The 12,468-nt window shown below is 43.0% G+C and overlaps 1 protein-coding gene and 1 pseudogene across 1 annotated transcript in view; one reads left to right on the forward strand and one right to left on the reverse strand.

Moving 5' to 3' along the window:
- Lvrn (laeverin) overlaps positions 1 to 5,963 on the forward strand; it is a 54,719-nt gene extending 48,756 nt beyond the window's left edge. Inside the window, exon 20 of the mRNA XM_005356079.3 lies at positions 4,018 to 5,963. Coding sequence (XP_005356136.1) covers positions 4,018 to 4,158 — 141 coding nt within the window. The 3' untranslated portion in view covers positions 4,159 to 5,963. The remainder of the gene's footprint in view (positions 1 to 4,017) is intronic.
- A 1,186-nt stretch (positions 5,964 to 7,149) lies between these two features.
- Positions 7,150 to 7,630, reverse strand: LOC113457080 (annotated as a pseudogene).
- Between the last annotated feature and the right edge of the window lie 4,838 nt (positions 7,631 to 12,468).

Consider the following 12,468-nt stretch of genomic DNA (forward strand, 5'->3'; position numbering starts at 1 on the left):
TCAAGAGATGTCCTAACGTAGCAGTTCTCATTGTGTGGGTTGAGACCCCTTTGGGGCCACATGTCAGATCCTTCATATTAGATATTTATATTACAACTTATAAGAGTACCAAAAACAGTTATAAAGTAACAATGAAATGATTTTATTGTTGGGGATCACCATATGTTTTTGTTAGGGTTTCTGTTCCTATAATGAAACACCATGACTACAAGGCAAGTTGGGGAGAAAAGGGTTTATTCAGCTTACACTTTAGCATTGCTGTTCATCACTGAAAGGAGTCAGGACCGGAACTCACACAGGGCAGGATGCTGGAGGTAGGAGCTGATGCAGAGGCCATGGAGGGCAGCTGCTTACTGACTTGCTCCTCTTGGCTTGTTCAGCCTACTTTCTTATAGCGTCCGGGACCAGGAGCCCAGCAATGGCACCACCTACCATGGCTGGCCCTCCCCCATTGATCACTAAATGAGAAAAAGCATTACAGGTGGATCTCAAGGAGGCATTTCCTCAGCTGAGACTCCTTCCTCTGATGACTTTAGCGTGTGCCAAGCAGACACACAAAACCAGCCCGTACATCACAGCATGGGGAACTATATTAAAGGGTCGCAGCATTAGGAAGGTTGAAAACCACTGCCCAACAGGATCTCTTGTACTCCAGACATAATCTTCCTCACCTCCGTTGTGCAGAATCCAATTAGTAGTCTGGATTGATTACTCCTAACACTGTTATTTCTTTCTCTGCCTGTTGGCTTAAGGGCATCAGAAGGTCAAAGTGGGGAAGTCTAAGTTTCCAGTTCAAAGGAATGCTCATTGTATCTCCAGGCAGCAGTGTTCTTCCATCTGGAACCAAACCTTCTAGGTCAGCAGAATTTAAGGAAGGAAAAATGCCCCTAGTGAACCAGTAAGGTGACAGTGAATGAACTAGTCCCTTTCCAGTCCTTGGTTTCTGTGCTGTGCATATTAGCTAGGGGAGAAATCATGCCATATATTGAAAAGCACACGCTGGCATCTGGAGCATCTTGGTCCAGCCCTCCAGGATACCTAATCGGTGCTGTCACTGTGTCTTCAAAAACCTATCTCATTGCCCAATTAGATCAGCTGCTTCAGAATCACAGGGAGCATGGTGAGACCAGTGAGTTCTGTGAATGTCAACCCACGGTCACACTCCTCGGGCTGTGGAATGCCAGGTGTCTTGATAGCTCTACAATGGCTCCCTCAATCAAGGTATCTCTTTCCTTGCTCTCCCTCTCTGGCCTTTCCCCATCTCAGCTATCCTGTTCCCTCAAGTTGTCCCCCCCCCTTCTCCCCTTCTTCTCCCATTCTGCCTTCCCTTTCCCCCTACACCATGCTCCCAGTGTTCTCAGGAAATCTTGTCTATTTCCCATCCCAGGGGAATCCATGTATGTTTCTCTTAGGGTTCTCCTTATTACTTAGTTTCTCTGGGGTCATGAACTATAGGCTCGTTATCCTTTGCTTTACAGATTGTATCCACTTGTGGGTGAGTGGTTATAGGTATAGAGGCCACTATTTGAGGGCCCCGAGAGAATTATCAGAATAATCATCTTGTCTGGCATCTCCATCAGGGAAGATTACTCCTGGTTGGGCATATAATAAGGATTAATTTCCTAGGGCAAAGGCGGCAAAGTCAACATTATAGAACTAAGGAGTGGAAATGCATCCTCTGCTAAGGGTGGAGAGATTGTTTCCTTAGCATCTATGAAGGTGACATAAACCCTTCAGAATCTGAAGTTCAGAGTCCTCAGCCTCAGGAGATCTCACTCACACATCTCCATCCCAGGCTATAGGACCCTATTCCTTACCAACCAATGCCCTTACTTTAATTACTGATACCTCCCCAGACTGAATTTTTGTTGTGATTCGGCCAATTATATAACGAGGGTTTTAGTTTGATTTTTCTGCCACTTGAGTTCTATGGCTGCTGGAGAGAAGATTCTCTTCCAGGGCATGCTTAGCAACTTTCAGACAGGTCTGTACATCTGGAGCCAGTCAATTGTAGCAATGAATTTATGTTTATCTATATCCAGGGATGCTATAAGTTGGTTAATTTGATCACAGAGTTATTTATTTCCTCTATCACTGTATCCTGAGATACAAGAAGTTGGCAAATTTTTATCATAAAACTCATTCTTTCCCTTGTCGGTTTATCCAGAGATGCTAAAAGCAACAACCCAGTATTATTATTTTCCTTTTTTTCCACAGGTTGTAAAAAGTTATATGTGTAGTAGATGTGAGTTCTAAAGTTTGTTCTGGATACTTAATAAAATTTGCCTTTATAATTCTGTTTCTCTAGAGCTACTCTCTTTGTTACTTCTGTCTTAATTACTTTTCTGTTGCCATGATAAGACATCATGGCTAAGGCAACCTACAGAAGACATTATTGGGGCTTGCTTACAGAGAATTGGAGTCCATGACTATCGTGGCAGGAAGCATGGCAGCAGGCAGCAGGCAGCAGGCATGGCATTGAGCAGTAGCTGAGAGCTTACATCTCAGTCTACAAGTACAGGGAGAGAGAGAGAGAGAGAGAGAGAGAGAGAGAGAGAGAGAGAGAGAGAGAGAGAGAAAGCTAACAGGAAATGGCATGGGCTTTTAAAATCTCAAAGCCCACCCCTAGTGATGCATGTTCTCCAACAAGACCACACTACCTAATCCTTTCCAAACAGTTCTATCAACTGGAGACAAAGCATTCAAATTTATGAGCCTATGAGGGCCATTCTCATTTAAATCACCACATTCCACTTCCTGGTTCCCACAGGCTCCTGGTCATGCCATAATATAAAGTACATTTAGCCTAACTTCCAAAGTCTCCATTGTCTTCTGAGACTCAAGGCATTCTCTTAGTTGTAATGTTTTGTAAAACCAAGAGGCAAATTATGTGATTCTGACATACAATGGCACAGAATATGTAGTTTCATTACAAAAGGAAGGAGTTGGAACATAGTGAAGAAAATACTGGATCAAAGAAAAACAGTAACCTGGCAGGGCAGACTCCAAATTCTGTAGCTCTATGCCCTTTCAGCTTTGCTGCCTATGACACACTTCTTACCCTTGGCCTAGCTCACTCCATGTCTGAAGGTCTCTTTGGCCCTTGGCACCTCTCATCTCTTATAATTTCCAGTACAATCCAGGCCTCAGTTCCACAGCTTCACACAATGGCCTCTCAGTGTCTCTTGTCTTCTCGGGGACTACACGCAGGGTTGGCCCAGCTACGCATCGAAGGCCTGACCTCCATGGCCTTCCTTAGCCATGGAGGAAGACTGGATAAGCCCTTTGCACGTGTATCCTTCACGACTCTAAACCCGGATCCACGTGGACAACACTGCCAAATTTGGCAGCTGGCTTGGCATAGAGCCTGGCCCCTTGAATCACATCTCCAGAACGCTACCATGCTCCACCTTTTCATGAGGGAATTAAATTCAGATTCCCATGCTCACAATTGGCCAACTGAGGTATTTTTCCAGCCCAGTCGGTACTGGTGTTTGCGTATTAATTTTCTGAAACTTTACTGAATTGTTTATTCAGTCAGATAAATAAAAGATGATGCCATCTACTGAAACATGCAGAAATGAAGGATAACATCTGTGAAGGCAGAGATAAGGTCCATTGGTATTGACCTCTGGAAGCTGCCAAGTTCCTTTGAAATTCCAAAGCAAATGTGTCTCTGTTCACAAACCTTGGGCAATGTCCAATACATAATCAGTAACTATTTTTTGAGAGCTATGATGTACTTCGGAAATAGAAAAATTAATAAAACCAAGTTCTTACTTCATGGACAATTCAGCTGACATTTCATCCTCCTGGGGTATTATGGTCTTAATCACACTGTCTTGGTCACAGCTTCCCCAGGGACACATGATGGAGGTCTACATCGTTACTCCTTCCCAACCGCCATTGTCTCTTTGCAAAGTCATTTTGCTTTTTGCCGCGAACTCTGTTTTCTTTTGTACCACAACCTTTTGTGAGAAGGTTGGTATCGCTGATCAGTTGTCTCTGCCCTTCTAGTTGCTGTGGTTCCTGGGAAACGTGTTGGATGAGCACCAGAAGATTGCGGCGCACGCCAAATTACAGGCAATAAAGACAGAGAATCTGAAAAACAAGAAGAGAATTGCCAGGATGGCTGAGTGGCTTTGGAAAAACACATAATTTGTGGCCACTTGCAGCATGCTTCTTGCATTTTATAATCTTGTTTGCTCACAGTTCTGTCTTCCATATTTCGTGACTCCGGAAACTGCAATGTCTTCTTTACTTTGGTTATGTTTTTTCTACTTAGTCATGTCCTTCCTGTCTTCTCACCTTGCCCCAAGGATCAGTGATTGCTGAGGATTCTGTCAACACTGCCAGGGATCTGGGCAAACTTCTGCTTCCCATCAAGCAATAAAGTCAAGTCACCAATTTTAAGTGGCTTTCCAAAACAACAGCAAACAACCCAAAACAGATTGACCTAGGAAAGGCTCGCTCATTTTGATGTGAAGGCCAGTGGAGCATTAAATCAGTGGCATTAATGGAGAATATATTCTAGTCAGATGGAAATCCAGGCCTGAAATAACTCTATGCCTTATTTAGTTTAAAAATAAAAGAACGATAGGACCACAACATGGCAGTGTAAAGAAAAGAGAAGCCAGAAATAATGAGACACTAGGAGACAGCACAACCAAAGAATGTCAAGTCTAACCAAGACTGGAGCCATGGACAATTTTAGGAGTCATAGCAAATGCCTCCAAAGCAAAATAGTAATAATAATAATAATGGTCTTCTTTTCCTATTCTCTCCGCTAAAGTGCCTACAACATTGGCTCCTACCTGGCTGTTACTTTCTTAGACGATGTCACAAAAGAATGAATGATTGTAGAATCTGCAGAGTGCCTTCAGTATCTGAAGGGAATGAAAGCTCTGCCTGGATGCTCTGTGCAGTCAGCTGTGGATGGATGCTCTTTATTCAGAGTCCCTGAGGGAAAACAGTGATATCAAGGACAGTAGCACCTTCAGACTAATCTTCTGGGCTCAGGAAGATCTCCAAATGAAAAGAACCAAATGTCAAGCCAGGGCACAGTTCTCGCCACACTCAGCAGAGCCAGTTCGGTTGGCCAAGCTGAAGCTACTTGCAATATGAAGCGCTGGACTTTCAAGAGTCACTGGCTATGACACATGCAAAGGGCGTAGTTTTGTTACACGCGATGGCAAACAGGACAAGGAAGCACACGGCTCCTGCTTCAGACACTGTGTATCTCATCCAGCCCCTTTTCCTCTACATTTTGTTGGCGTTTTTTTGCAGAATAAGGGTAAAAATCGCTTCTCTCCTATCTACCTCACAGCAGTATTGTAAAGATTAACAAACATTTTTATCAATAAAAAGACTTCAGAACTTCCAGACAAGACTAGAAGCCTAGAATTTTGTTTTGTGTGACTTTATTAATGAGAGGAGTCACGGGGAAGACTATCTATCCCAGGAACAGAAAGGAAGACCATCAGGAATCAAGGAGTTGACAGGACTGATAAACAGCGCAGGGAAATGGAAAGGGATGGAAAGAAAAATAGGTCATGACCTGCGACATCATGCCTGTGCATGTCACAGGGCATACGTGTATTCAAAATTAGCACTACATAAACAGAAACATAAGTCATTGCACATCCAGATGCTTATTTAAAATTTGTCACATCTCACATTACTAAAATTTAAAATACCCTTTATATACGGCAAATGCCACATCAAGACACTGTGCTAATGACCCAACTTCTTCTACTCCATAGAAATGCCTGTGCTAACTCACACAACCAGTGAGGAACAGCTATAAACCCAGAAGACTTAATTATACAACACCTTGCATAGAGCTGTACGTTCGTGTGACTAGTGCGACTTAATGGATGCAAACAGAAACTCCTGAGCTGGGCGGCCATCTCCAGATCCCACGGCTTTGCCGCTCCCTTACCATCTTCCTTTTGGAGAAAATTTAAGCAGGTGAATAAAAGTTATTTTGATTTCTTTTAGAAAGTATTTTGTCTTTAATTGCGCACGTGTGTTTGTGTGTGGGGGGGTTGTGTTTGTGTGTGTCTGTGTGTGAGTGACTGTGCAAAACTTTCCTATCTTGGGCTGCACTACACTTTAATTCTCTTCATTTCTATTTCTATGGGAAAACAATAGCAGAGCCGAAGGCTTCCTCTCACTCTTCCCTTCCGCTCACGCCTAAACGAGCAGAATGAGATGCTGCCATCACATCTGCTTTCAGCCTGAAGAAAGTGGCCATTCTGATGAGAGCATGGATCCTGGACCTGAAAGCTCTTAAGTACACGCCAGAGGAGGGAAGTGGCACCACTAACTATGGGATTTGTAGGACATCTGGGGTTTCTACCCTGTGCACTGATTACACTATCATTCAGAAATAGTCCCTTAATTTTAGCATATCTTACTTGAGATAAACATAGCTGTTAACACTCTGGCTTCTCAGGATTCTGTTGATCAATCTCAAGCTCCGTTTATGAGGTCTTCCCAGGAATGCTCTGTCAGCGAGAAGAGGCAGCTCTGATCTTGTCACAAGGTGACAGTCTCCTTCATCCCCACCAGCTAAACCCAGAGTTTAGAGCAAATACATTCATTTTAGAAAGTAATTGAGAGACGAGTCTTGACCTACCTAATCACCAGTGGCACAATGCAGCTGGCAGGTGATGTAATAGCCAGGAAAGACTGCCTTCTGCGGGTATCGTAGGATACACTGAGCATGCGCCGTACACAATTCTTACCACTTCAGCCTATCACTGCTAGGCAGTGCCCATCCCTGTCCATCCGAAAAACAAATCAAATTAATACTCTGTTCATTTGTTTTAATGAAGAGATTTGAATTCTGGAGCTTTTAAGACAAATACTAGGGGCATAAAAAGCAAAAGAAAAAACAAGCCAAAAAAAAAAAAAAAACCCAGACACAGCTCAATCTTCACACTAAAATCTCAGTGTCTCCACCTCTCAACCAATGTCCTAATTCTCCTGCTGGACTTGACAGAGCTAAGACTCTAGCTCGCACTGTAATTACACATCCTATAGAATCCCATAGAGCAGCCACAAAAATGCAGGACTGACTTTGCGGGGCTCCTAGGGAGCAGAGGCAGCTGCCTCTAGTGGTGGCTGGGAGCCAGCTGACAGGCTTCACGCATAGGCCACACACTTGACCCCAAAGTCACCATCTGCTTCCATGTTGTTGATGGCCTCTGTGTTGAGGTAGTTGGGGAATGTGAGGTCCACCTCGCAGCTTGATGGTCAGGTCATAACAGCTGAAGCACCCAACCATGATGCTCCCAGGCTGGAAGGGAAAGGCAGGTTCCTCACTCCCCCAGGCTCTGCTGTGCTTGCTGCTGCTCACAATGACATTGGTGTTCCCATGGGCATTGAAAAGAGTCGATGTGGAGGCTCAGGTTGTTGCTGTCTTTACCAGGGTTCAGCACATAGCTCTTGGATTTGGAAGCCATCTTTCCACAAACCGTGAGGAACGAGGTTTAGGATTCAGGTTGCTGGTGACCAGACTGTTGGTCTTGACTAACAAAAGATCTCTAGATCCGCTGTTCCAGCTGTTTGAAGACTCTGGCTGAGAACTCAGGACATCTTGATGACTAAACCCCTTACAAGTCATCTGGTCCTCTAATCATATCTTGGTCTATTTCATGTTGTCATAACATGTCCAAAACTTGTTATTTTTATAAATATGTGAGGTTTATTTTGTTCACATTTTTGAAGACGTAACATTCATGATTGAGAGAGTTGAGATCAGGGTGTGTCTGGCTCTGAGTTTCTCGATAGTATATAAAACTGTCATTTCCCCACCCAAAGGCTGTCTCTTACTCTGAGGGATTCCATTTTACAAGCAACAACTATAAATAATTTAAATAATAAGAAAGAGGCACACAGGTTAGATGAAACTACTGTGCTATTCTACACAATGGACTTAAGCACAGGAAGAATTTGGTGTCCGTGCGGTCCTGAAACCAGCTCCCAAAAAATACTGCAGATGGCTGTATCTCACCATTACCCATATATCAGCAAACCTCACGTTGAAAGGTTAAAGATGACGATGGTACTGAGAAATCGGGGGTCCCTTTGTGTGTTTAGTTTCATTGAAAAGGACACAGGAGGAAACTTGAATATCATTTTGTTAGATTTTGAGTGAAAATTATCAGAGTTAGCGAGCTGTGCCCTCAGCAGCTGACAAGAGAGAGAGATGGAAAAGAGACAGTCAGGCTTCTTGAGTTAGGGTCAGTGACAGCAGGTAGGTTCGGTGGTGGAGAGAGGAAGTGATGGTGCTGTCTTTAGAGGAAGAATGAGGACATCCAGGTGCCCAGGCAAGCGAACTTAGGATTTGGACAGGTATCAAAGAAAGAAAAGGAATGGGGATGAAAAGTTGTGCCTTTTTGAGTTAGAACTCAGGAAGATGGGCAGGCTTAGCAGTAAAGATATTCAAGCAACTAAACGAGGGGGGCGGGCGTCTGGGATGGGCAGGTGTATGGTCTCACTAAAAGGATAATCACTCCTCCCATCTCCTTAGTTTGTCTTTGGGCCATTCCACTTTCTCCAGGGCTGGTCTCCTCAGGTGACTGACAGGCCAAGTTGGATGAACTCTTCAGGGGCAGTAGAAGTGTCTGTGCTGTTTGAGGGATTTGTCTCCAGGGTCACCCCAGGTCAGGAGAAGAACTTAGATTCCATTCTGTTGACCAGGAGGACGTAGCTTTCCATTAAGATGGGCTCAAAGAATCCCTGACACTTTTACCCTTTCGTATGGTTTTGGACATCTTAAGAAGGGACAGTTGTAATGCTGCTCTTAAAGCTGCTGTGTTATCGGGTAAGTGGTGGTGGAATTCAAAGCTGATTGTTAAGGCCCAGCCTTCCTGGCCTCCAAATCTTTGGTTCGTATCTAAACCCTGAATAATGACACTAGGTGACAGAACTGTCCTCCACATTGAGAGTCTGGATCTAGCCTAAGTACAAAAGCTTTTCTTGAGACTCTTTCAAATCAGTAAGGGTCTAGTTTGAAACTCAGAAGCCTGTCTGGTCTTTGACTGAGAGAGTTCCGTGTTAGGGACTAGCAATGGAGGCCAGAAAAGGCCAGGACCAGCAGCGAGATGACTCCAAGCTAGGAGCCATGAGCAGCAGTTAGCTGTCCCAGTGACGGTGCCACAGGGAGAGAGCTGAGCCACCTCAGCTACTCAAGGGTTCATGGGGCTGTGGTCCAAACCCAGAGGAGAGGGTGGACTCCACTGCTCTGGTGAATTAGAGAATCGAAGACAAAGAAGGGGCCCTGGAGCTGCACTCAGACCTCTGAGAAGGGAGTGTCAGCAGTTGCTGGTGTCCCAGCTGTGGACACCCCTAGTCTGAAACTCTGAGGTGAAATCCAGCGAAATGGAATCTGACGGGGAAAGCGAGTGGGAAAGAAGAAAAAAGAATCACCGCAGGGCAGAACTAAACTGGAAAGAAGCTTGAAGCAACCAGGAGAAAGCCTGCAAACCCTTGTCTTCCTCCAGCCTTTCTATGTCCCTTGGTGCCCCCTGCTGGCCGAGTTGGAAAAGTCAAACTATATTTGGCCTTTTCAGTCCTTCCTTGCAGCCTAAAGTAGAGACTGTGAAGTTTGGGTCTGGACCTGAGAGACAGTAGTTAGTCACGTGATACCACATACTTAGGTCACAGTGCTAGCAGAGGTGGGACACAGAAGAGATCTCACTGGCTCAGGTCACAGAGCCAGCGGAAGTGGAACACACAAGTGATCTCACAGGCTCAGGTCACAGTGCCAGCAGAGGTGAGACACAGAAGGGCTTTCATTTGCCTGGTTTATTAATAAGTAAACATGGTAGTATCGTATGTTATGAAGTTTTGCCTCAACATTTTTAATTCACACACATCTTTTTCCTTGGCCAGAAATAAATGATGTCAGGCAGTAAACCTTGAGAATAGCAGGGAGAACCTTGTGTAGATGTGATCTGAGAAAGGAAAACTTTCGAAGAATAATTTTTGGAATAGCTAAATTTGGATTTGTTTTGAATTTATTTACTTTGGTATGTGTGCTTTATTGGCATCTATGCCTACATGACAGAAGAGGGCATCAGATCCCATCTTTTCATAGTTGTGAGCCACCATGTGGTTGCTGGGAGGTTAACTCAGAACCTCTGGAAGAGCAGCCATGCTCTTAAATGCTGAGCCATCTCTCCAGTCCCCTATACTACATTATTTTGATATGTATGTGGCGCCTGAGAAGGTCATCAGAGGATATCAGGTGCCCTATAATTGGAGGGGCAGGTGGTTATGAACCAAGTAGATGCTGAGACCTGAATTCAGGTTCTTTGTAAAAGCAGCAAGTGCTCTTAGCTATGGACCCATCTCTCCAGACTGTAAAAAGATTTTTATGTAATTGTATTTAAATAGGATGTTCTATGCACATTATTTAGAGTGAGTTTTGTGGGATTATTGATGTTATGCTATCAAATCGCTAATTGTAATGGATTAAAGTTGCATTTAAGAATTAGATTATGGAGAAAGCTGTTTAAGGATGTTTTGCTGTATAAATAAACCTCATATATAGATTTAACCTAGGAACATGCTTGTGTTGCTCAAGAAAGTGTGAATGCTGAGATTTTTATAGTTTTTTTAAAGTCATATACAAGCATAAAATGTATCTAAATGGTGCCAAGATTACAGGTCAAAAATTTAGCATATCATAAACACTAATTTATTAGTCACTGTCAAATTGTTGAAAAGCATTTTTGTTGGATTTATGGGTAGATTTCAAGCAGACTTGCTGATGGTTTTCTTTAAGAGCATCTAATGACTTTGTCCTGCTTTTTTATGTTTTTCTATCTTTAATATGAAACTTCTCCAAGATTCCCTTTGTCTTACATGAGGATACTGTCTATGTAATATCCTGGCTTACAATTGTTTAACTTATGATTCTCTTTTAAAGGTTTTGAATGCTACTTCTAATGTTTTTGTTTGGGTTTAGATTTTGAGACAGGGTCTCTATGTAGACTTGGCTGTCCTGGAGCTTGCTGGATAGACCAGACTGGCCTCGAGCTCACAGAGGTCCTCCTGCACCACTATGTCCAGCTATGTATAATTTTTTTATATATGCATCCAGAAGGAAGCTGTTGTGATCTAGCTACCCTCACTCCCCGTGACCGCAGTGGAACTTCCTTGTGGTCTGTAATTGACAGGGATGTTTGTGTTCTTTCTGGCCGGTGGTTTTCCACAGAAGCATTAGAGGTATAAAAGGCTTTAGCTCAGGGAAAAATAAAGGTTGCTGTTTAGAAAACACCTGAAAAGAAGCCTCCATGTCTCAATTCCAGCACCCCACCACCACCAGTCTCGGCATCCAGGCCGTGCCAGCAGTGTGGCAAGAAACAACTTTAAAATTTGTATTTTGATATTTTCCAAGATTAATGACACTTAGTAATAAGATATTCCCTTGTGAGAGTGAGTAGCAGCATGTAGCTACAATTCCTAATCAGTCCCATGATCACAAATGGGGAAAACTTGACAGTCTACAATATCCTCTTAGACATGACATGCAGGGGGTTACTTGTGTCTTTCCTTTCCTTTTTTTTCCCTTTTCTTTCTTTTTTGGTAGTACTCCTAGTGGCCAAACCTAAGGACTTGTGCATGCTAGTCAAGTATACTACCACTAAGCTGCACCTGCGGTCTAACATGTATTTTGGACTTAAAATATCTTAAACTTTAGATGTGTTGGTTGGGAATTTTATTCAAAGTTGAAGAGTATTAGAACGGTTAATATATTTCATATGTTACATTTTAAATTTACTATATGCACACACATATACATATATATGGGTAGGTGTGTAGGTGTGTGATGTATGTGTTTGTGTGGGTGCTATGTCACTCAATTTTACCTCATAATGTCTTCTTTATCCTTTTTTCATGACTCCATATTTATTGTATGTATGTGTACCATGGTTTAATTAATCATCCTTCTATGTATGTATTCCAGTGTTTGGCAACATTAAGCTATAGGGTTGTGTTTTTTGAGTACAATACATGTTACAAATTAATATACAAAGCTATACGCTGATCTAATAAATTAATATAATTCATAAACATTAAGGGTTTTGCAGGCTGGGAATTAATAAGAAAAGTGGAGAGAGTTTTAAAAGGTGACTTCATTCATTTGAAAAGGCAACCAATTTTGGGTTCCATCCTCCTGACTAACGAGGCTGAGGAAACCTGGGAAGAAATACGTCTACTTAGTTAAAGCTGTGCAAAAGGAAAAAGAATGCCAGACTCACGAAGTAAACGATACACCAAAGACTACCATTCCAACTCTTTTTTATTTTTTATTTTTTTTTATTGAGAAAAAAAATTTCTACCTCCTCCCAGCCTCCCACTCTTCCCACCCTCCTCCCACTCCTCTCCCCCTCCCTCTCGAGTCTGAAGAGCAGTCAGGGTTCCCTGCCCTGTGGAAAGTCCAAAGTCCTC

The sequence above is a fragment of the Microtus ochrogaster genome, chromosome 18 (genome assembly GCF_000317375.1).
Source record: "Microtus ochrogaster isolate Prairie Vole_2 chromosome 18, MicOch1.0, whole genome shotgun sequence".
Classification (NCBI taxonomy): domain Eukaryota; kingdom Metazoa; phylum Chordata; class Mammalia; order Rodentia; family Cricetidae; genus Microtus; species Microtus ochrogaster.